The sequence below is a fragment of the Chiloscyllium plagiosum genome, unplaced genomic scaffold, assembly GCF_037043375.1.
Source record: "Chiloscyllium plagiosum isolate Xiang-an unplaced genomic scaffold, Cpla_swu_hap1 HiC_scaffold_11, whole genome shotgun sequence".
NCBI lineage: Eukaryota > Metazoa > Chordata > Chondrichthyes > Orectolobiformes > Hemiscylliidae > Chiloscyllium > Chiloscyllium plagiosum.
This window is the reverse complement of record NW_028270149.1, coordinates 26640550-26665746: the sequence shown is the minus strand read 5'-3', so window position 1 is coordinate 26665746 and position 25197 is coordinate 26640550. Positions and strand designations below refer to the sequence as shown.

The window sequence follows — 25197 nt, the reverse complement described above, 5'->3', positions numbered from 1 at the left end:
AAAATTAAACATTGGAATATATATTTAAAATGTTGGATTATCATTGCAACTTCTCATTGAAACTTAACAACATTTTTAAAAGGGTGAGACAGAATGGGTGCAGAAATTATGCTTCCTCAGTCAGAAAATGTGTAAAACCAATGGATTCAGTCTCAGAATAAGGAGCACGCCTCTTAAGACTGAAATGAGGAACGTCTTCACTCGGGGTTGGAAGTTTTTAGAAATCTCTGCTAGAGGGCTGTGAAAGATCAGTCATTATTTTCTAGACAAATGTTAGATTTCTAGGTACTAATGACATTGACAGATTTGGGGAAACTAGGGAAATGTCACTGAAATAGATGGTTATCCATGGCCTAGGATGGTATGCTGGGCTTGGGGCTGAATGAATTGTTTCTGCTCCTATGTTCCTATATTCCGAAATTGCCTTGATGGAAAATCGTGTCGTAATGTGGTAGCCCATTTTAGGGAAATGCCTGGATCTCATTGTAATTTTTTTAAAACTACATTTCCAATACCTGAAATATATATTGTCCTAGGACCATAATTTTAGAAAAGTTTATGGAATACGAAACCCACAAATAAAAATGTATGGTAGGGGGTATCTTGTGAAACTTATTAAAATTATTTCAAAAAAGGGGTTGAATCTGTAGTATTTTCTGATTTTGATATTGGTTTTGAGTTAGTTCGTACCCTCTGGTATATTCTGATATCTCATCCAGATTTTTGGGTAGAATTGAACTTGTCTATTAAAGGGATGTGGGAAGTGATTACTTTGCAGTTGTGCTGTCTTGTACGTTGGCCAGAAGAGGAGGAGAAAGCACTTTAGTTTTAAGGCTTGTCTTGTCATTGATTTTGAAGTTGCTATACAGAATTACTGAACAGGGGATAGTCAGAAAATCAGAATTCTTATGTATGGCCAGCATGCCATCATGCATTGCTGTGTCCTTTGCCTATCCTCTTATCCTGTTCCCATAAACCTCAGTAAATTTGTGTGGTTAGCTTATTGACATTTGTATGTGTTGCTTCAGTGGTAGCTGAGGGTCTGTTTTCATATGCTTTTCCACCTATATGCTTTGACCAAGTTGGGCGGGTAAATAAATCACTTTTTTTTCACTCCTGAAGTTGCTTAGAACATCTTGAATTTTTAAAAGCATGACATTTCTCAGTTTTCTCTTGATTTGTCCATGTGTAAAACTATATGAAGAAATAAGAGTGACAGATCTTTTAAGATGACAAAAAAATGCACTTTTATTTGTAAACTTGGTTAAGTTTCAGTCGTGTTATAGTTGACAGTTGGCACACTGGCAGAAATCCATGTTAATGAAGGGCTTTTGATCTCCGTGTCAAAACTTTTAAGAACCCATTCAATTAAATGGAATTTTCAGCATCTTTTTCATTATGGGCTTTGTTAAGTTTCCTTCATATTTGGCAGTTTCTACACACACGGTGGCTGTTGCGTATTGTTCATGGGTATTTTCCAGATAGCTCAAACAATAGCAAATGTGAAATTCTGCAGGAAATCCAGCCAGAGATGTTTATTATAACCCAATTGGGAGGCTTTATTGAAAATTAGCATCTCTTCTAGACCACATGACTTCTGGAGCTATTTTAAAATCGTGTTATAGCTCATTTTACTGCAATCATGGTCCCTGATGTTAAAAACTCTTGGTGTTCAAAATTCCAAGTTCATATATTACAACTTCATGTCTTTTATATTGATCAGTATGCCTAGGCTCTGCAGGTTCTTTGACTTTAATATCAAAAAGAAACCTACTTCTGGAGCTTTTTGCATTTCATCCCTCCAGACAAAAAGCCAAACCATCACAGCATATACTGGCGATGACAAGGGTGCTGCATTGGTTGGCATTTGGATTCTGACTGAGGCATTTCATGGGGAAAGCAACAGGAGCTTTAAGCTCATCAACTCTTGGTTTCCTGATAATTACATTAAAACCCAATTTAAATAATCAGTCAAGCAGTCAGTAAAAGAATGTATTACTGTCTAGAAAGCAACATAATTTCATTGGCAGTTCTTTGCAAAGAAAAAGAGAAAATAGTCAAGTCTTGTGCCTTTCTTGAATTAGCTCAGACCTTGATAAACCAGCAATTCCTGTTTCTTTCTCCATGACACATGGCCAGTTCGTGTCACCTTATTATCCAATTAGTAGTGTTTGCCTGTAGTAAAAATTATGATAATGTGAATTTGGCATTCTTAGGTTTGTCTTGAGTTCAAGGTAAAACGCTTTGACAACAAATTCTCTCTTTCCATCATATTCATGATTTATCACTTTTTTGGGGGGGGGCTGATGTAGGACAGTGTGCAGACAGGAATTTATTGTAACAGCTATGGTTAGCATTAAGGGATTTGGTGTTGGCACACCGTGGCAGAAATTTTGTCATCATTGTTTCAGACGCAAAGTGACTCTGTCCTAGTGATTTATGATGCACTATCCAGTTGGAGGTATCAGATCCTACCATGGCAGATTGTGAAATTAAATTTTTACAAATCTGCTAATTTTGTTCATGAGTAGGATTAGAATATATTCAGGATGTATCCTCACCACTACCCACAATGTTTTATGAGACATTGATGGAACAGCTGCCACCATCATTTTCCTGGTAGGCATCTACAGGCTTTGCTTCGTTAATGAGATAGAGGATGACTATTCGATCTGAAGAGAAAGGTCTCTTGTCTGAAACAAGATGTAGTTTATTGTATGATCACCACTAAGTACAAATTACACTGATGTGATAGCCATTGTTATAGAGACTGAGAAAGACTCAGACCCAGATGGTGGATCTTACTTCTATTACTGTTCCAAAGGAATTCATAGTCCAAAGCTGTTTTCCAAGTCCATGCAATGACATCATAGTGGGTGATGTTTAAGGTATTCTTTGACATTAATTCTCTTAAACCTTTTGCAGTTTTTATACAATTCTGCTGAAAAATTGCTTGTATCGATTGCATTCATGCCCACCATTAATACATTGAATACTTCTAAATGCATGCTTGTGGTTAAAACATCGTTACCTAAATTCAGTAAGGCCAAAAAGAAAAGTTAAAAATCAGATTGATTTATTTTTAAAATGTTAAAAGCTACGTTAGGGTGGCAGAATGGCTCAGTGGTTAGCTGCCTTGCAGTGCAAGGGATCTGGGTTTGACTCCAACCTTGGGTGATTGTCTGTGTGGAGTTTGGACATTTTCCCCATATCTGCATGGGTTTTCTGCAGGTGCTCCAGTTTCCTCCCACAATCCAAAGATGTGCAGGTTGGGTGAATTTGCCATGCTAAATTGCCCATAGTGTTCATGGATGTGTAGGTTAGGTACGTTGGTTAAGGGTAATTGTAGAGTAATAGAGTAGGGGAATGGGTCGGTGTGGACTTGTCGGGCCAAATGGCCCGTTTCCACATTGTAGGATTCTATGATTAGAAATGGAATCCTGTGATTTTGAGCTGGTTTATCCAGAGACCTGTAGAATGTTGCTATCTGGAAAGATAGGCCTCATATGTAAATTGCGAAGCTCGTGATTACTAAGTGTACAACAACTTGCTTTCGAATAATCTCAAATAGTTTGTTGAAGTCTATCACAGAAACAGAGGTGTGTAACATTTCATAATTTTAACTGGTTTTAAATCTTGAAAGAATACGCCAGTTTAACCAGTATCTGTTTCCTTGTATGCTAAAGTATTAAGCACCTTGGTTAAGTATTAAATATTGTATTTTTGTTATTGGAAATCACAGTAATGAGAAAAAACTATGGGCCATTTGTTTAAAACTAATTTTCTTTTTGTGGATGTAAATTTAAACTGTTATGGCAAAAGGATGGGTTTACCCAGATTTTGATGGACCTAGAAAGAGTTTAAATATTTTTAGATTTGAGAGGTAAACTACAATTTTATGACCAAATGGACTGATTAGCATTTCTAATAAAGAATAACATTCAATAAACAGTTATTAATTATCTAATTTATGGAGTCAAGCACAGCAAATCTTCAATAAAACTTAAACTAATTAATCGCTGAACTTTACAAAATATCTTTTGTGACTTTCGAATATCAAGCATATCAATATTTAAATGTTTTGCAATTGGGACTTTTCCAATGCATGTTAACACAGCACTATTGTAAGACCATATGTTCCATGAGTTCATAATGTTGATATTAAATTTTTAATTTTTTTGTTGAGAAAATTTTAGTATCATGGAGTTTTTAAAATTTACGACAGCTGTGGGGGATAAAAGGGATGGTTATGGTTTTTAAAAATGGCAGTTTTTTTTTGATATTGCAGATTGTATTAAAGCTTTGTCATTGTGTTATACAGGGTGCAGTGAATCTGCTGGAAGTTTTTGTTTAGAAGGGAACTGGGAGTACATGAAAGCAGTAACTTTAATGTGTCTCTATGGGATCATGAATCCTGCTATGCATGGTTGAACAAATCCACATTTTAGAATATCACCCTAGAGATTTTCCAGTGTTCAGTTGAATTGCACCTGTCATAACATGAACCAATAACTATGTACAGTAAAATAGCAGTAAGCCAAATACAGGACACCTGTCCACAAATTTGTCAATTGGAGGTTTAAGATAGCTAAGCAAGTCCTGACAGATGCAGTGTTGAAAATAAAACAAATAGAAGTGCTGTGGTAAAAATGTGAAAAATACCTTAGTTTTCAATTTAATCACACCTTACAATGATCTGACCATGTGTAGTTAAAGCCATTGAAAACTTTTTGAGGGTTAGCACTAGGAAGATTCAATCTTTTTCTGATTAACAAGCTGTTTTTAGATGAGCCCATCATATTATGCATGCAGTCAACTGTGTGCTCATGCTACAAAACAAAGCCAGAGCATCTCTGGCATTGGTGACTTAAGTTTTGGAAATGGGCAAGTGAGCGTGTAGTTAGTTTTTGGTCTGTTCGGGATATTAGGGTGATAATTTTCCTTGTCCATTGAATCATTCTGTACATTTTCCTGATCAGTGCCCCTCAGATTGACAGGCATCAGTTTATTTTGTTCTTCTCATTGTGTGGTTAGTGCTTTGACATTTGCCAAAGCAAAGTGATGACTTGGACTATTCAATCCCAAGAAATAGCAGCTTTTTGATACCATCCTTGTTATTACAGATATTAGCAATGACATGTGTTTATCTTTGTTTTCAACCATTATGCATTTCACCTTTAAAATTAGCGAACACTTTGATAAAGTGGTAAAGCAGTCTAGTTTCATTTGCATTAAAGATGTCTTGGTTCGTACATTTCTTTTCAGGGTTTGGACAAAAGCATTTGCAGATATTACTGCAGGCTTGTCCCAAAATTTGCACTCTGGTGCAGTTGTACAACAGTGCAGAAGTTTACCTAATCTGGAATTACTGCTCTGGAACTGACTTTTTATGGGTATTCTTTTATTGGGTTTCCTTTTGGCAGGGATGGCAATAACTTTGCCACAACTGGGATTTAGGGTTATTTGAATTTGACTCTGTGATTTTATGTAAATTCAAGCTTTTGTTTGAACCTTCAACAGTGTTTGTAATAAATTAAAAATCTTCCGGAGCATTCACAACCGAATTTTCATTAATGTTTCTATGTGGACTTGATAGATCAGTAGCAGCACTTTCTTGCTAAGTTGAATTTGGAAAATAAAGCACGAGTCATTTCCTTCTCCTCTTGTGTACACTTTAATTTACTGTGTCACAGACTCTGCAGATTTCAAGATCATGAATATCTGTAAGAATGTTATCACTTTCTCTGGATAATTTAAACAAGATACCAAGAAAAGGACCAGCTATAGGCTGATCAGCCTATTGTGCCTGCTCCACCCATAACCTCAAATCCACTTCCCTGAGTACCCCATATATCCTTCCAACCCCTTGCCTAACAAGAATCTATCTACCTCTGCTTTAAATTATTCAAGGTTTCGGTTTCCGCCATCATTTGAAGAAGAGAGTTATAAAGACTCAGGACCTTTTTGAGAGAGAAGTTTTTGCCTGATGTGTTTTAAATGGTAAGCCCTGTTGTTTAAACAAGGTAACCCCTGGTTCTGGATTCTCCCATTTAAGAGACATAATCTCTACATTTATCCTGTCATCCTCTGGATCTTTTATGTGAGCTTTACTGCTAAACTCCAAACAGTATAGGAGTGTCCAACCTCTGCCAACCTAACCACTCCAGTTGAAAATTATTTAACTTTGTGAAGTTAACAACTTAATTTTGAATAAGAGAACCATTTTTATCAAAACTTGTAATAAGCTCTCATTTTAACATCTGTGAAAAGAAAGGATGTTCGTATCAGATGCAGTTTGCAACTGATCGTGCAGATGTTCAGATTTTTGGAGCCCTATACTTTACTTACTGTTCTAACTGATATGTAGGGAATGTCTTAAATTTGGGCCAAAAAAACTTCTTCCTTTGCTATTTGAAGTGATAGTTGATTTGGTACCAGTGTAGCTCCTGAAATGTTCAGAATAGTTGTATTTGACAGTTTTACTGTATTTGCAGGTTTTTCTCATTATTCAGCCTTTGTACAGCAGACTGTTGCAATTCTTGCAGGCAGTTAAAGTGAAACATTGGTTAGTTTCTTAAGAGTTTCTATTTTGTGATCTTGTATGTCTACTCTTAATGTTTTTGTACTGTCAATGATGAATCCCTATTTTTCAGGCCCTACCATGTGATATAGATTTATTATTGGTGCAGAATTTGTTTTTGATGAATGCAGTCTCAGATTTTGGAGAAAGTTATGATCTTCTGATGTTGCTGGCAGTAAAAGGAGCACAGCATTTAGACTTCATGGTTGGCAATGTTTTTATTTCTTCACGTGTAAAATTGTTAAGAGTCCCCGCAACTGAGCGTTTCTCCACAGTGCTGCAAAGCAATTAGATTGTTGAAAAGCACAAATGGTTGAAATCCAAAGCCAATGTCTGTTGGTGAATAATCCTTCCTTTTTATGACTGGAAGTATAATCTAAAATGATGAGCAATATTATGACTTTGGCTTTGTGTGTTAGCAGATAGGGCAACATTCATTCATCTTTCACTTCCCCTTCAACAGTGCAAGTATGTTATGTTTATATTAAAGTCAAATCATATACAGAATTAACACAGGACTTTGTGGATGAACAGAATGCAGGAATTGATGGCTTCACTATGAGTAAAATTGATCTACTTTATTGATGATCGATTTGGATGTATTTCAGTTAGTTGTTAACTCCGTCAAAAAGAACTTTTGTGGCAATATTTTAATCTGTTCTTATCAGAACTCTAAAATGGTGTAGTGGGACATCTGCCTGTGTCTAAAAGGAAGATTTCTCTGCATTTATTACAGCTTTTGTTAGAATAAGTTGGCAAAGCATTAGACTATACTGATAGCCACATGCAATAGAGCTAGATCACTACAACCATATACAAATCTATTTAGATATTAATGCCAGCAAGACTAGTTTGTTAGCAAATGGAAGCTAAAATTCTGAATTTTTTTTCTTTTTTGGCATCTTCCATCCCCCTCTAAACTAAAGATATTAAGATCAGTTGCAGTGTCCCTACTTTAGTAAAGTAAATTTGCAGTATGATGAGAGAGGAGTGTGTAAAAAAAAAAAATAAAAAAATAGTTTGCTTCTGCTTTCAGATTGGGATGTTTTACTCTGGTTTTGAAATGATGCTCAAATTTTGGTTCAGATTATTCAGCCTTGTGTTCATAGGACAAGCACCTCATCCCAGGGGCCAATATCGTAAACCTATGCTGTACTGCCTTCAATGCAAGTGTGCTTTTTTTTTAATGTGAAGTACAAATCTTGCCCAAAGTATTCCAGAGCTATTACCAAGCTCACCAAGCTATTACAACAAGTTGGCAGAAGACTTTATTTTTCTACTCTAATTCCTTGCATGTACTGCCTTAATTGTTTGCTGCACCAGCACCTTTCAGCATTCCTTATTATGAGCCCGCCAAACTTCTTCAAACATCAGCATTTGAACTTTTCACGTGAATCTTCTCTCTCCTTACCCCACCCCCAGTTTACACTCAAAGTTAAGGCCACTAAATTACACTGTAGTGATTCTTCCAAGGATTCTGACAGTGGCTAGGGAATGCAAAAGAGGCTCTGACTCCCTAACTCTGGAAAACCTTTCTTGTAGTGACCTGAAGGAGCTTTAATTAAATAATTTTTATCATCTTATATTGAGAAAATACTGGAGTCCATGATATGGAATGAAATGCTTGAGGACAGAGAATGATGAATTGTTCAGGTCACTCAACTTAGAGTGTCACTTGCCATGGCTGAGGGACTACTGTTATGAGATTTAAGAAATAGAGTCTCTTGTATGATTGGGGAAAAAAAAATAGCTGGCACGGTGGCACAGTGGTTAGCACTACTGCCTTACAGCGCCGGAGACCCGGGTTCAATTCTCGCCTCAGGCGACTGACTGTGTGGAGTTTGCGTGGGTTTCCTCCGGGTGCTCCGGTTTCCTCCCAAGTCCAAAGATGAGCAGGTCAGGTGAATTGGCCATGCTAAATTGCCCGTAGTGTTAGGTAAGGGGTAAATGTAGGGGTATGGGTGGGTTGCGCTTCGGGGGGTCGGTGTGGACTTGTTGGGCTGAAGGGCCTGTTTCCACACTGTAATGTAATCTAATCTGTAATGTAATGTAATCTAATATGTTGATCAGGATTTAAGTGATAAAATTGTTTTCATTGAAGGTGTAAGTTGAAGCGAATCACAATTGAAAAAGAGTATTAAGAACAAATATTTTTAGTGGTTGCAATGCTGAATTCCCTGATACAAATTAGAACTGAAATAGTATTCTTAAATTCTTTTAAGTTTGTTAGTTGCTGATATGTTAAAGGGTTTTGGACTGAGCAAGAGGTTAGACTTAGCCTATGAGGAGAAAAATTCCATCTTGCACTTGAGCTGAATGGCTTGCTGCTGTCCTATTAACATTTCATGACTCATTGGCAGCATGAGCTGTGATTGCCAAAGGCTCGTGCTTGAAAATAGATCGTATTCACTTTTATTGATAACTATATACTACTTCAGTGGATGTATCTATCTGCCAAGCCGTCACATGAACTTGGGCAACTTCTAAAAAGGAGATGTTACCAGATGATGATCTTTCATAATAGAGACTGTATCTTGTTTATGGAGAGGTAGAAAGGTCGGCAAACAAACATTTTGCTCTGCTCTTCCTGCTTGAACTTTGTTTTGAAATCATGAAATACAATAAAGGAAAGTAATTGTCAGCAGAAAAGAAGAATTATTCTTAGAGCAACTTTTTCTCATCTAGAGTACGATGACATGTTAATCGTTAATGTTGTCCTTTCAGCGTACACTTCACCTTTTACTGTTACTTTTAGAGATGTATATTTGAGAGATGCCTAAAAGTAATCCCAGGATTTTGTCTATGAAGATTTGATGTCTTCCTGTGAAGATCATTGGAAGTTTCTGAATAGAGCTGTAGAATTTAAATGCTAAACTACTAGATGTTGAGATGTTTGGTTTCTAATGCAGCACCAGATTTTCAGAAGTTACGTTTGTAAGTTAACTATTGAAATAGAGCAGAATTGTTTCACAGTAAATATGGCACAGTAAATATGGGCTGACAGAAAGGCCAGCATTGACACATGAAAAATCTAGTTATCACCCCATGATACCTTTAAGAACCAATCAAAACATCTCTTCCTTGCTCTTTTAGGAAAGATATATTGCTGAAAATGTACCACTTGTTATGCTTTTCAATTAACGTTTTGAAGCAAGCTAATTTAAAATGCAAACGTTATTTCAGTTATCCTACCTTTAGTGTAGAGCTCAAAGATCTGGTTCTCTGAATTATCACATAGTAGAGGAGGAAATGTTTTGTTACAACTTTTGCAGAATTTATTGTGAGCCGTGATTTGGTTTCCCTTTTTCATTTATTTAGCAAAATGATATTGTTCATAATCTTTTGTCATGCCTTGAGCAGGCAACTTTATTGTGCTTGAGTGTTCCTGGCACTGTTTGAAATTGGATGAGCTAATTTATAAATTAAATTAATGTGTGTATTTGTTAGACAAAATATATCAAATCTTATGTTTTTGTTATAATATTTTTTTAAAATTGTCTTGTGAAATTGTGGTTCCATTGTAACCACAGGGAGCTGCAGCGCACTTTTTATGATTTGGAATATTTGGAAGTTGTTTGTTTTTTTTTATTAATACTGCGTGAAATTAAAAATCAGTTGAAAATTGTCATTACAAATATTTAATGGAATGCGAGTTTTCCATGAGGTAGTTGTAAATTTGAATTGTATTTATAATATGATTGTCAAGTAATGCTGGTGAATTTATTTTGTTTTTGTGATACTTCAAATCATTTTGTATATGTTGTATTTCTAAGACTCGAATTACAACTTTTTTTTGTTTCTAAATTATTGTTTTGAGAATGGATGGGCAATGAACTTTTGAGCCTGACCTGAATCGATTTTTTTCTGCCAATGTGAGGTAACTGCATAAAATGGATTCAGTTTCAGCCTTTGATGTAAATGAGAATGCAAAACATTGGCATCAAATGAAATTGTTCCTATGCCCCTTCAGCATTTGTAGGAAGAAATGTTCTCTACTTCGTCTGAGTTAAAGTCTGTACATTTTGAAGTTATGTAGTTGAAAGGGGGAGGGAGCAACAATTCCATCATCTTGCACATTCGGCTTTTGTGAAATGAACTTGATGAAAGGAAACTGTTTAAGGAAAGCTACAAAAAAGAATTTATACAGAGTCAGAGGCCTTTGAACACTCACTTGATGCACAGAATGAACCTGCAACCAACTGGTGGAAGATGTTTGGCTCAACTGACTGAACAGTGACAGCTAACGTTTGTTGCCCCAGTGTATGCCTTGGATTGGGTTCTGAACTGCTGATTAGTTGACTTGACGTGAAAGTTCAGTCTTCAGTCTGGTGGCCATCTCCGGATTCGGTGTGCTCCAAAAGACCAGAAGAACCTGCACATCACACTATTGATACACTGTAAGTATATAGAAAGTGTAAGACAAAGGAAACTCAACTATTTACCTTCAGGTGAAAACTTGTGCTAAATAATCAGACCTATCTATGATTAAAGATATTGCATGCAATTGTTTCTTCGTTTAACTATTCTTGGCGCAGTGATCAGAATCAATTTCTGTATTTCTCTGCAATGGATAGTCTTTGCAAATCTTAAATGTTTAGATATTAAATTTTAATTTCTTTACCTAATTTTGCTGAAGTATCTGACAAATTCCTGTGTCACATTTAATCATATTAGCAGCTAGTAACAAAAATAGAAGACGTTTTGAAAATGCTCAGTAGATGACATTCTTTGAAAGCAAGATCAGTTAATGTTTCAGAAGTCTATTCTTGGACACTGTAATAGGCCCAGGTCTGAAAGTTAACTATCTATTTACTTTACCTGTTGTCTGAACTGATCATTTTCAATATTGTTTCCTGCTGGCATTGCAGGTTTCCACATTGCTGTAATTTTTCTTACTTGAAGAACATTTTAAGTGGTTACAAAGTTTTCAGAATGATTTACTTTCTCATTCTTGAAGAAAATATTTTGTCTAAAGGCAAAATGATATTTGAGATACAGGAATTGAAATATAGAACCAAAAATGGCATCATTCATAATTGCTTGTCTTTCAGTAAAGCAAAATAGTGGTCATGTGAAATTCTGTTTACTTGAATTTTGGAAGCAGCCCTGTGTATGGGGAAAAAAAATTGATTGCTGGACTGTATCTAATATTTATGGTGTAGTCCATTTGAATTAATTCACAGTACTGCACAAAAAATATAGCGAGAAATGTTTCTTGATTCCCATAATATATGGTCAGATTGTTGTGGTCATTTAAGCCAGTTGAGATTGCATTCAGATGTTGAACAAATTAAATAACTTGAGAGAAAATGTTCTTGCTATAGAACAAATAGTAACAGAAGCACACAATTGGCTGCCTTTAACATTTATTTTCAATGACCATGAAAATGGTAATTAAGGATGACCATAGTATTTCTATTTATTTATGAGCACATTGATGGAAAGTTGGAGTTTATTGTCTAGCTCCATTTGCCTTTGTTGGTGGTGGTGAGCTACCAATAATTGAGTGGCTTGCTATTTTAGAGGATTCTTAAGACTACTGCATTGCTGTGTCTGAAGCTACACATCACCAGGCCAGGTAAGGATGACAGATCTCCTTTTCCTAAACAATGTGGGTGAGCCAGATTTTTTTTAAAAATATATCTTTTGGTAGTTTCTTGACCATTGCTTTATTCCAGATTTGTTTAATTATTTAAATTTAATTACCCAACCATCGTGGGACTTAACTTGTGACTCCAGATTATTAGTTTGGATTCCAGGATAATTAGTCTAGCAGCATAATAACTCTGTTACTGTAATCCTGGAGGTTGGTCAGTTTAATTAGATGGAAGGCTATTTTATGATGCTGACAGCGTTGGTTGAATTCCCATACTGGTAGAGGCCTCCATGAAGGATTCTTCTTTTCAACCTCACCCTTTGCCTGAGGTGTGGTGACTCTCTGGATAAACTCCCCACCAGTCATTTCTAATGAGAACACAGCACTATAGTGAACTTGATCTTTCAAACCTTAATCCTGAACTTGGCTGAACATAGTTTCTAGTTCTGTGAGAAGTATCCCTATAATGCCTGGAATGGTAGTGTGAAATGTGTTTTAATAAAAGCGGGTGCAGGTAAGATTGAATAATTTGGAAACGAAGCTTGGTTTATAAGGAAATTGTGTGGTTTTTTTAGTTTGAATTGCTACCTTAATTGTTTGCTACAGCTTGTAATGGTCTAAATAAAATGGTCTCTAATTAGAATGTGGAATAAAGGCAGTTGTCTGCTTAAAGTGATGATTTTGGCACTCCTCCATTGTTTGTGAGGATTATGAATCTTAGCTTTTCATTGGTGAATAAACTTAGTGTGTTAATCTAGCACTTAAATCTGCAGTGTTATGCGGCCATACAAGTTTATCGACACGAAAAGTAAGTAACAATTCTGTTTTTTAAACAATGATGGGGTAGAGGGAACAAGAGCAGTATTTGGCACAAAGGAGAAAATCTGCTGTCTTACAGGGAAAATGCACAGCTTTTAGTACCAGTTGAAGTTCAAGGAAACGACTAGCATTAACTACACAAGTGTAGTCAAAGGCAAGATGAAAGCTGTTGAGCAGGCTTGCAAGAAACATAAAGGAGCTATTGGAGTAATTGAAAACAAATTTTTCCTGTATTTATGGGAGACCAAAATGATTCACACTTTCAAGAGTATTGGGAGAGGATGCTGGAGATTTAAAGCTTTTGCATTGCAATCTGGAGAAATTTTCTGATGATGGGTTGATGGGTAAATTAAGAGAAGTAGAGGGTAACATTGCACACTTAATGCATTAGTTGAAAATATTGCTGTTGTGGAACATATTGAAAAGGTGCTAGCTTGGTAGCTAAATACCGTTTGTGGGTGGTCATGTAACAACTGGTTTGGAAGTGAGGGTCTCTGATCCTGTCTGAAAATCACAGGTGATAACAAGTGCAAAACAAATTCTCATTAGTTTGCTATTACATTTATTTTTTGACTGTTACTGTATTTTGATATCTTGTTAATTTATATACACTTTTAAATTTAGGTGGTACTTAAAAAATTATTTAGTGTGAAGCAGTTCTAATGCTGAAGTTTCCCACTCCTTTCTGTTGACCCATCATTAACTAAGTAAGATAGAGTCCTCTCCCTTGAGTCAAGGTGATGAGTTCAGGCCTCACTCAGACTTGAGTGCAATATGGTTGGTACTTCAGTGCAGAATTGAAGTTAGCTACATTGTTCAGGATACTATTATTTAAGTGAGAAATAATAAGAACACCTCTTTATCCAAATGTATGTAAAGATCCTGTAATATTTTAAATGCATAGTTTGCTCACTTCTTCTGGCTACATTTCACCCTCAATCTGCATCAATAAAAATAATTATGTCCAGTCATCTGATTTGTTTGTGATATTGCCTTGCTGCCATATTTTCCTATGTGCAAAATTAATTGTTTGTGCAATATTGTGTATCCTGAAGATCTGATAAAGATGTAAATGTGTCACTTGTCTTCTCTTTTACCTGCTCATGGTTCTTCCTTCCCTCCACCAAATGACCTTGCTTTAATTCTATGCTTTGGTAATCGAAGTTAAATTTGTTCATTTCAGCTTTTTTACAGAAGAATTAGTGAAGGAATAGGATTTATAAAATAATTTGTGGTATAGATAAGGTGAATAGCAAAGCTCTTTCCCCTAAGGTGGGAGATTTCAATAATTGGAAGCATGTTTTTAAGGTGAGAGGTGAAAGATTGGAAAAGGACATGAGGGTCAACGTTTTTACACAGTGGTTACTGTGTGGAATGAAATGCCAGAGGAAGTGAATGATGCAGGTACAGTTACAATGTTTAAAATAAAAATAATTAGAAAAGATTTGGAGGGAGGTGGGACTAGTTTAGTTTGGGAACATGGTCCCATGCACTAGTTGGACCAAAAGGTCTGTTTTTGTGCTCTGTGTACTCTATAAATAGATTGCTGATTATGTAATTCTTGGGTATATGATGCATTCATAGCCACTGTTCAGAAAATTGCACACTTCAATCAGTAGCAACATGAGCTTTGAAAGCAATAGCTTATTACTAAACTAGATACATATGCATGTACATGTTTTGTAATGTGTTTACACTGTTGTGAATTTATAGTACTTTACCAGTATTGATAGCCACATATTTGAAACAACTTGAAATAAAGCTTTAGAAAATTTGTCCAAGATAATATTTGAAGGTCCTTGTGTATGCAAGTTCTGTTTTTGTATGAAAAAAATACAAGATTTCATAGCAACCAAAATAATTGGTGCATATAAATTTGGAAAAGTTTATAAACCAGGAAACTTACATGGGACCTATGCATGTTTTGTCCTTTTATTCCTGCCAACTACTGTGTGTAAGTAATACAAGAAAGTTGTTACTAATGGTTGCGAAGCAGAAGAATAGTAGAGCTTCTAATGTAAGGGATTTCTGTATTCTATAAATACTAAGTGAATCTATATTATTTGGCGTAAATTGTTACAATTCATGTCCCGAATTATTTTTTCTGAGAGACTTAATTTTGTGCAAAATATGTACAACAAAATGTAATTAGTGAAGAAACTTTTCTTTGCATAGACAGCAATGTAAAGTATCCTTTTTTTGGTACTGATCATTAAATGTGATGTTTTCAAGTATAAATAGTTTTTTTCAACAGTTTTTCTTTTTTGCCAGAATTGCTAAGAAGATGTTGCTTGCTGAAATAAATGCAAATTTGTCATCTAATGATGATAAGTCTTCAGAAGAGGAATCTGAAGAAGAAAAGAAGAAATCAGACCCAAAAAGTGAGGCAGAAGATGATGAAAATGGTAAGGAGGAGCAGGCTTTGTTTAGTGCAAGAGGACAATTTATTTAACCCATTATCCAGGGTAAAGTTTTTACCTGTAATATTACATACATCAAAACTTTTGGACTTTTTTTTAATGGAAAGGAATTGTAGATGTTTGCTAAATTTTAGTTATTTCTTAAAGGGCCTTATTTCTAGTCAAATAAGATTTTGAAGTTGTGATTTTTATTTCCTCTCTCACCCTAGGTTTCTTGCCTCCCCCCCCCCCCCCCCCCCCCACCCCCCAAACCTCTTGCCACTGTAAGCACCATATTGGTTAATTCATCTGCAGGAGATCATAGCTTTCAAGGTTTGGGGGTTTGTGAAATATGCATGATAACTGAGGTGAGAAGGCAAAATAATTTGAGTTGAGAGCAAAAGTTAGCTAATCGTTATATTTTAAAGAACAAATTTGAATTTATATAACATTCCCTTGAGTCTCAACTATCTTCATGGCCTTAGAATTGTTATTATATTTGGAAAGCTGAGCATCCAATTTGAATGCAGCAAGGTCCTATAAAAAGTTTTGAGATGAATAATAGGATAATTTGCTTGTGATGTTGATTAATAGTTACATGTTAATCAATATATAATTGAGTAGTGCCATGAGTTGTCTTTTATTCATCTAGGAGCAGCTGAATCCTCAGTTACTTAATGAAAGGCAGTACCCCTGGAATTCTAAAGAAGAGCCATGTTGGACTCTGTTAGCTCTGTTTCTCTCTTCGCGTGTATTATCAAACCTACTGAGTTTCTCAGCACTTGTTTTTATTAGCCCAAGAGTCAGTGATTAATCTTTCCAGACCATGTGCCTATCCTTGGAGTGGGTTTTGGAATCCACAGCCTACTGAATCAAAGATCAGAATGATATCACTGAACCATTGCATGTCTGGGGGATGAAATGACTCAACAGAAATAGGCTATTCAGCCCATCAAGTTGCTCAGGCATTGAGAGAACATGGCTGTTGTGATAATCCACAACTCCACTTGCCTGCCTTTTTTCTTAACCATTAACTACCTTATTGATTAAAGATTTATCTCAGGCTTGAATACACTTAGCAATCCAGCCTTGGCAGTGTTCTGCAGTAAAGAATTCTTTAGGTGAGATGCTGGAATATTGGGCGTGGCTAATTTGGTGCCATTATTTAAGAAATGTGGTAAGGAAAAGCCAGGGAACTGGTGAGTCAGTGACTCTGACAACAGTGGTTGGGTAAGTTTTCGAGTCCTACAGCAGGAAGACAGGCTCTTTGGCCCAAGCTGGTCCATGTCCATCAATGCTAACCCCATTTCCCTGCACTTGGCCCATGTCCTTCAAAACCTTTCTTATCCATGCATTTGTCCAAATGTGTTTGAAATGTTGTTAATGTACCCACCTCAACTACTACTGCTGGCAAGTCATTTCATATTCTGTGTAAAAATGTTGTCCCTCAGGTTCCCTTTTATTCTTGCCCCCTCTAACCTTAAGCTGATGTCCTTGTCCTTGATTCCCCAACCATGGGAAAAAGACTGAGTGCATTCACCCTATCCTTGCCCCTCATGATCGTAAACACTTCTATAAGATCCTCACCCCTCTCAGTCTCCAACACTAAAGAAAAAATGTCCTAGCTTGTATAACCTCTCTCTATATCTCAGACAATTGAGTCCTGATGACATTCTTGTAAATTTCTTCTGCACTCTTTCCAGTTTAATAACATTCTTCCTCTAGCAAGGTGACCAGAACTGAACACCATACTCCAAGTACAGCCCCACCAATGTCCTGTACAACTGCAACATAACTTCCCAACTTCTATACTCAATGTCCTTATTGAAGGCTAGTGTGCCAAAAGCCTCTTTCACTGTCCTGTCTACCCTTGGCTCCACTTTGAGGGAACCCTGCACCTGAACTCAAAGGTCCCTCTGTTCCATTACACTCCTTAAGGCCCTACCATTCACTATGAAAGTTGTTGGAGGTGATTCTAAAGGACCTGATTTACTTTTATTTAGAAAGGCAAGAAATACTTGGGGATAGTCATCATAGCTTTGTACGTGGGAAATAATGTCTCACAACTTGATTGAGCTTTTTGAAGACGTGTCAAAGAAAATTGAAAGCAGAGCGGTGGACATTTGTCTGTATAGACTTCAGCAAGGCATTTGGCAAGGTTCCGCATGGTAGACTGGGTAGCAAAGTTAGATCACATGGAATCCAGAGAGAGTTGGCCATTTGGATACAAAATTGCTTTGTGGGTAGAAGGCAGAGGGTGGTAGTGGAGGGTTATTTTTCAGAATGGATTCCTGTGACCAGCAATGTGCCGCAAGGATTGTAGCTGGGTCCACTGCTTTTTGTCATTATATAAATGATTTGGATGGGAATATGAAAGGAATAGTTAGTATGTTTGCAGATGATGCCAAAATAGGTGGTGTAGTGGACGGTAAAGATGATTATCTCGGTACAATGGCACAGTGATCCGAAGGGTTCAGGAGTGACAGGTGGACCTTAATTTAGGTAAATGTGAGGTGTTGAATTTTGGTAAGGCATATCAGGGCAGGACTTATACACTTAATGATAGGGTCTGGGAAGTATAACCGAAGAGATCTTTGGGTCCAAGTTCACAGTTCCTTGAAAGTGGAGTCACAGGTTGACAGGATAGTGAAGAAAGCGTTTGGTACGCTTGCCTTTATTGGTCAGTGCATTGAATATAGTTGGGACATCATGTTACAGCTGTACTGGACATTGATTAGGCCTCATTTGGAATACTGCATTCAATTCTGGTTGCTTTGCTGGGGAAAGATGTTAAACTTCAAAGGTCTAAGAAGATTGACAAGGATGTTGCCAGGGTTGAAGTGTTTGAGCTACAGGGAAAGGATGAATAGTCTGGGGCTATTTTCTCCGGAGTGTCGGAGGCTGCAGGGTGACATTATAGACGTTTATAAAGTCATGAGAATAGATAGGATGAATAGCCAGAGTTTTTTTCCCTCAGGATGGCGAGTCCAGAAATAGAGGGCATAGATTTAGGGTGAGAGGGGGAAGATTTGAGACCTAAGGAGTAACATTGAGAGTGATGCATGTATGGAATGAGCTGCCAGAGGAACTGGTTGAAATGGGTACAATTACAACACTTTTTAAAAGGCATCTGGATGGGTAAATGCATAGGAAGAGTTTAGAGGGATATGGGCCAAGTGCTGGCAAATGAGCTTGATCAGTTTGGAATATCTGCTTGGAATGGAATGAAGGGCCTGTTTTCTTGTTTCTATATTTACGACACTCAGGAGAAATTCCTCCTTTTGTGTACAACCCGTTATTGAGATTGTCCTCTGTCCTCTGGTCCTGTATTCTCCCACAAAGGGAAACAGGCTTTCTATATCTACCTTTAGGTTCCCTAAAAAATCTTGTGTTTCAATAAGGCTGCCTCTCATTTTTCTAAATTCTGATTACAGCCTCAACGTCTTTTCCCCATAAGATAGTCCCTCCACAGCGGCAAATAGACTAGTGAACTTTCTCTGGGTTGATTTTATAGCCAGTTCTTTTCCTTATATAAGGAGCTCAAAACTTTTCAGCTTTGGTCTGATCAGTATCTTGTACAGTTTTAGAAAAACCTCTCCACTATTAAACTCTATTCCCTCTGAAATAAAGGTCGGCATCCTGGTTGCCTTCCATGTTACTTGTTGAACATGGATGTTAGCTTTTTGTGCAAGAGAACTCTCCAAATTCCTGTGCTCTGTAGCTTTCTGCCGTCTTCCTCTGTTAGATCAGTTTGTTAGACTGCTGGTTTGGAATACAGTAATGTTGACAGCACAGGTTCAATTTTTGCATGTTTTAAAGAGCCTCACCTTCTCAACCTCGCAATTCACTGGGGGCATGGTGGCTCTCAGGTTAACTTCATCTTCAGATGTTTCTGAAAGAACTGCCAATGGTCCTTACGGGCTATGAAGACTCATTTTTGCAGCTTTACTAAAAATGCATTCAAAATGAGGCACTTTCGAATGAATTATTTACTTTGCAAATGTTGTACTAGTTGGATAATATGTCAAGGGAAGCCAATGTTCTTATCACGAATTTAAAATTGTGGGTAAATGCTTTGGTTAAAATTAAGATTTCTTCGACTAAGGTACAAAAGGGCTTTGACTTTTGGGGGGAGAAAATTGGAATCCGAAATGAATAAATAAAACCTTGGTTCAAACTACCAGTTAAATATCCTTATAAACCAACTGATTCAGCTACTTAGATGTACATACACCACAGAAACTTGATGCCACTGATGATCATGCACTACACAAATTACTTTGTATTGTCAGGCAGGACACCTGCCATTCCTTGCCCAGTCTAACCTAGTGTGAGGCAGCAATACCTCAACAATGTGGGTGACTTTTTTATCCCCTATTTTGCAGGTTCTTCTCTTCGTTCTCTTTCTCTCTGCTCATGATTTACATTTCCTCCTCTCCGTGAAATGTATATTATCTCACTGACTGAGGTTACAATAAAGAGTCGTCCTTCTCAACCTCCTCCTCTTGTCTAAGGGCATAGTGATCCTCAGGTTAAGCCTCGACCAGTTGTCTCTCTTTAATGAGAAAGCAGCTGATAATCTTGTAACACCATGATGATTTATGTTTCCTCAACATTTCTTGAGTTGATAGTGAAACAAGAACTGACATTTCATGTGTAATGATCCTTCTTTTGATCATGTTGCCATACCTATTGAGTTTCTCTACAGCTTTTACTTCTGTTTCAAACTTTTTTTGCTTTTCTGATTTACAACCAAAGTATGTCTGAAACAATACTTAACAACTGAATAGAAGTCAAATAATGAGCTTGTGTCTTAGTTTCATATGTCCAACCTAATATTTTAGACCAAGAATGCTACTTTTTTGTAAAGGCTTTAATAAAACAGTGCTGAATTATTTAAATAGATGAGGAAGAGGATGCTGAACCAGATTCTGATTCAGATTCTGACTTTGAAATGACAAAGAAACCACGCTATAGACATCGACTTCTGCGACACAAGCTCACAATGAGTGATGGTGAATCTGGGGATGAAAAGAAGGGATCTAAAGTCAAAGAGCAGACAAAAGAAGGCACACGAAAGAGCAGAAGAAAAGGTAATGCAGATATTTTGATATGTTTTGTTTAAACAATGGCTGCCGATCCAGTTGTGATGTTGAATTAGGGTTAGCTCAGTTGACTGGATGACAGTGCAGAGTGACACCAACAACGTCCTTATCCCTTGCCTGAGGTATAGTGACCCTTGGATTAAACTCCCCGCAAGTCATCTCTGAGGGAGTAGCCCTATGGTCCAGTGGAGCTATGGTGAATTTACCTTATTTTAGGAGAGTCCTTGGAAACCAATTGTGTTTCAACGTGATGTTATTGATACAAACATTAAATCTCCTTTTTTCAGGATTGTCTTTGTATTTCCTCTGTAAATTTTTAAAATCACTTTGATTTTCTTTTCAGCAAGTAGTAATGAAAATACTACTGAGCACGAGAGTGATTCTGATTTTCAGGAGTCAGGATCGAGTGAGGAAGAGGAAAGTGATTCTGATGATAAACGGAAGCGCCCAAGAACAAGGTATAGGATCTGTTCATTAAAACTCCCAAAATGCACTATGCCATCAACAATAATAGGAAATTAGAGAAGCAGATGGGTGTTTTTGTAGCTGTAGACATCACTCTTGGGTGGTCTGTTATCTCCCTGGTATCAAGGACAAGGAGGTCACTGACTGTGGGACATTATTCTGTGGGCACATAAACACCCAGATGTCGTAGTCCATGTCGATATCATTGTAGATAAAAAGGGGGATGAAATCCTGGAATGAGATTGAAAAATATAATCTTGAAAACAGTAACTTCAGGGTGATCTCTAGTTCCATAATTTAATGAGTGTAACAAAAAGAAAATTGAGCTGTAGAACTGGTGTGGGAGGGAGGCATTAAAAATTGGTTCGGTGTCATGTGAGGCCATTGGACGTTGAATACGCTGCGTCTTAGGACTGGGGCTGACGTCTTCATGGAGATTCCTTTAGTGCAGTTGGGAAGCATTTAAACCAACTTGGTAGGGGTTGGAAGCATGAGCAGTGATTCAAGGAAAGTGAAACCAGTAAAAGGAAGCAGAAAAGTAGAAATACAGACAAAGCATAGGTAAGCATCACATCAGATCAGAATATAGTATTGTGTTAGAAAACTAGAATTAAAGACATTCTTTTTGAATGTACATAACATTTGCAAAATTGTTGCTGATTACAATGAGCAGTTTGAAGTAAATAGATGTTATTAATTGCCATAATTGAGATGTGACCACAGATTAGTCGAGACAAGGAATGGAATATCCAAATATATTCCACATTTAGGAGGAACAGGCGAAAAGGAGGTAGAGGAACACTCTTAAGGAACAAGATCAGTATTCCTGAAAAAGAGGATCTTGGATCAAAGGAACAAAAAACAGAATTTTTTGGGTGGAGCTATATTTTTAAAAAGTGGGGCAGCTTACATAGAGAAGTTATTTATTGGCCATCAAAGTGTAGTGGTAATGTTGATATATTGTGACAAATAAAGATATTAAATTGTGCATGTAGCATGGGTAATACAGCAGAGCAAGTGGTTAACCAAATCCGCACTAATTATTTAGAAGGTAAATTTCCTTGAGTGTTTACAAGGTGAATCTATGAAACCAACAGGGGATCACATTATTTTTGATTTAGTATATAATGAACAAAGTCTAATTAAAATCTTGCTATAAAGGAACCTTTAGAAAATAGTGATCATAATACAGAATTTTCCATTTAAGTTTGAATGCAATTTAGTTCATTCTGAAGCTAGAATCTTGGCACAAAGGAAGTTATGAAGGATAAGATAGCTATGGTATGTTGCGATAATGCAGCAGAAGATGTGGCAGTAGATAGGCAATGGTTCATTTTTTTTCAAGAAATGTTTCACAGCCTCAAACAGGCATTCTTTTGAGGCTTAACAACCATCTGTAGCTAATGAAAAAAGTTAGAAGGACATTACTGAGGATTAGAAAATAGTAAATGTAACCCTACAGTTTACGAAAGGAAGAGGAGGGAGAATAGAGATTTGCAGACCTGTTGGGTTGACTTTGAGTAGAGAAATTTTATGATTACTTATAAAGGATGTAGTAACTGGACATTCAGGGTAAAAAAATGATAAAATTGGGCTTAGTCAGTGTGTTTTTTATGTTTGACAAACCTGTTGGAGTTCTTTTGAGGATTTGCTTGTAGTATTCATAAATGAACCAAATGACTATGCTGTATTTGGATTTTTTTTAGAAGGCTTTGATAGCATCCTGCGCTAGAGGTTAGCAAATAAAATTAGAGTGCACTGGCTTGAGGAAATCCAAGCATGGATTGAGAATTGGTTAATAGTTAGAAATTAGAGTAGGAATAAATGGATTATGCTCAGGATGGCAGACTTGTTACTGGTGAGGTACCGCAAGTTTCAGTGCTAGGTCCATAGCTATTAATGATCTGTGTTAGTGATCCAAATCTAGAGACTAATTGTTATGTTTTCAAATTTGCTGTTGGCACCAAATTGGGTGGGAATGCAAGTTGAGGAAGATGCAAGGAGGCTTTGAGGTTTTGGACAAACTGTGGTGGGGTTAGAGTATGGCCAGTGGAATACCATTTGGGTAACCTTTCATCTTTGGTAGAAAAATCAAAAATGCTAAGTATAGGAGCGGAAGTAAGGCCATTCGGCCCATCGAGTCCACTCCGCCATTCAATCATGGCTGATGGGCATTTCAACTCCACTTACCCGCATTCTCCCTGTAGCCCTTAATTCCTTGTGACATCAAGAATTTGTCAGTCTCTGCCTTGAAGACATTTAGCGTCCCAGCCTCCACTGCACTCTGCGGCAATGAATTCCACAGGCCCACCACTCTCTGGCTGAAAAAATGTCTCCACATTTCTGTTCTGAATTTACCCTCTAATTCTAAGGCTGTGTCCACGGGTCCTAGTCTCCTCGCCTAACGGAAACAATTTCCTAGCGTCCACCCTCTCCAAGCCATCTTGGAAGTGCTGGTGTCACAAGAGAACCTGGATGTATTTGTTCATGAATCACTAAAAGCTAACATGCAGGTGTATTTCCCTCCCCTCCCCTATCAGCATTCTGTAAAGACCACTCCCTCCGTGACTCCCTCGTCAGATCCACACCCCCCACCAACCCAACCTCCACTCCCGGCACCTTCCCCTGCAACCGCAGGAGGTGCAAGACTTGCGCCCACACCTCCCCTCTCACCTCCCTCCAAGGCCCCAAAGGAAACTTCCATATCCGCCACAGATTCACCTGTACCTCCACACATATCATCTATTGCATCCTCTGTACCCGATGTGGCCTCCTCTATATTGGGGAGACAGGCCGCCTACTTGCGGAGCGTTTCAGAGAACACCTCTGGGACACCCGGACCAACCAACCCAACCACCCTGTAGCTCAACATTTCAATTCCCCCTCCCACTCCACCAAGGATATGCAGGTCTTTGGATTCCTCCATCGTCAGACCACAGCGAAACGACGGTTGGAGGAAGAACGCCTCATCTTCCGGCTAGGAACCCTCCAACCACAAGGGATGAACTCGGATTTCACCAGTTTCCTCATTTCCCCTCCCCCCAGCCTGTCTCAGTCAAATCCATCAAATTCAGCACCGCCTCCCTAACCTGCAATCTTCTTCCCAACCTCTCCGCCCCCACCCCAATCTGTCCTATCACCCTCACCTTGACCTTTTTCCACCTATCACATTTCCGACGCCCCTCCCCCAAGTCCCTCCTCCCTATCTTTTATCTTAGCCTGCTGGACAAACTTTCCTCATTCCTGAAGAAGGGCTAATGCCCGAAACGTCGATTCTCCTGTTCCCTAGATGCTGCCTGACCTGCTGCGCTTCTCCAGCAACACATTTCCAACATGCAGGTGTAGCAAACAATGAGGAGAACAAATAGTACGTTAGCATTCATCACAGGATTTGCATCCAGAAGTAAATAGTCTTTCTAGAGCTCTATGCAACCACGGCACTGTAGCACCTGAGGTGTTGTGTATAATTTTGCCCTCTCTTGTATGAGGATGGCTAAACTTGTCTTTTGAGGAAGCATAACAATGGTTCACCAGATTAATCCCTAAAATGGTGGGGTTGTTCCACTGGGGAGATTTGAGAAGACTGGGTCTGAATTCCCTAGAGTTTCAAAGAATGAGGGCTGACCTTATTCTAACTTAGTTCTTCCTGGGGCTGACAAGATTGATGTAGATGAGGGGTTTCCCTGGCTGGTGATTCTAAAACTGAGGTATTATCTCAGAATAAAGGGTAAACCATTTAAAACCGAGTTGTGGTGATATTTTTTTCATGCAGAGGATGCTGAATCTTTGTCCTCTGTAATTGAGAATTTCAGTGCAAGCTTAATCATTGATTGCATACAAGACAAAAATTAAAAGTTTTCTGGAAACTAATGACATTATGAGAAAGTGGCATTGCTGTGGATGATCAGCCATGATTTAATTGAATATGGAATAGGCTCGATAGACTGAGTGAGTGGCCTACTCCTGTTCCTATGGTTTATGTAACGTCTCCACGTTTGTCCTTTCGATAGTTGATCAGTGAATGCTACTGAACCATAGATGGTATTAGCCCGTAGTTTCAAAACCTTTTTTCTTAACTTTGATAATTTGGATGGTATAGGCATTCTGGATATTACTTGCCTTATACTGGAAAAGATCCCATTTCAAATTTATGAAATTCTTGTGTTTTTACCAATTACTATTGATTCAACCAATTTTGGCACACACTTTCCACTGGAGGAATCAGTAGAGTAA

General features: G+C 37.7%; 1 protein-coding gene across 4 annotated transcripts in view; it reads left to right on the top strand.

Moving 5' to 3' along the window:
• atrx (ATRX chromatin remodeler) overlaps positions 1-25197 on the top strand; it is a 238029-nt gene that overhangs the window by 102727 nt on the left and 110105 nt on the right. For all 4 annotated transcript variants that reach the window (XM_043704988.2, XM_043704986.2, XM_087991918.1 and 1 more), the window contains 3 exons: positions 15267-15400; positions 20299-20487; positions 20843-20957. In XM_043704988.2, coding sequence (XP_043560923.2) covers positions 15267-15400; positions 20299-20487; positions 20843-20957 — 438 coding nt within the window. The remainder of the gene's footprint in view (positions 1-15266; positions 15401-20298; positions 20488-20842; positions 20958-25197) is intronic.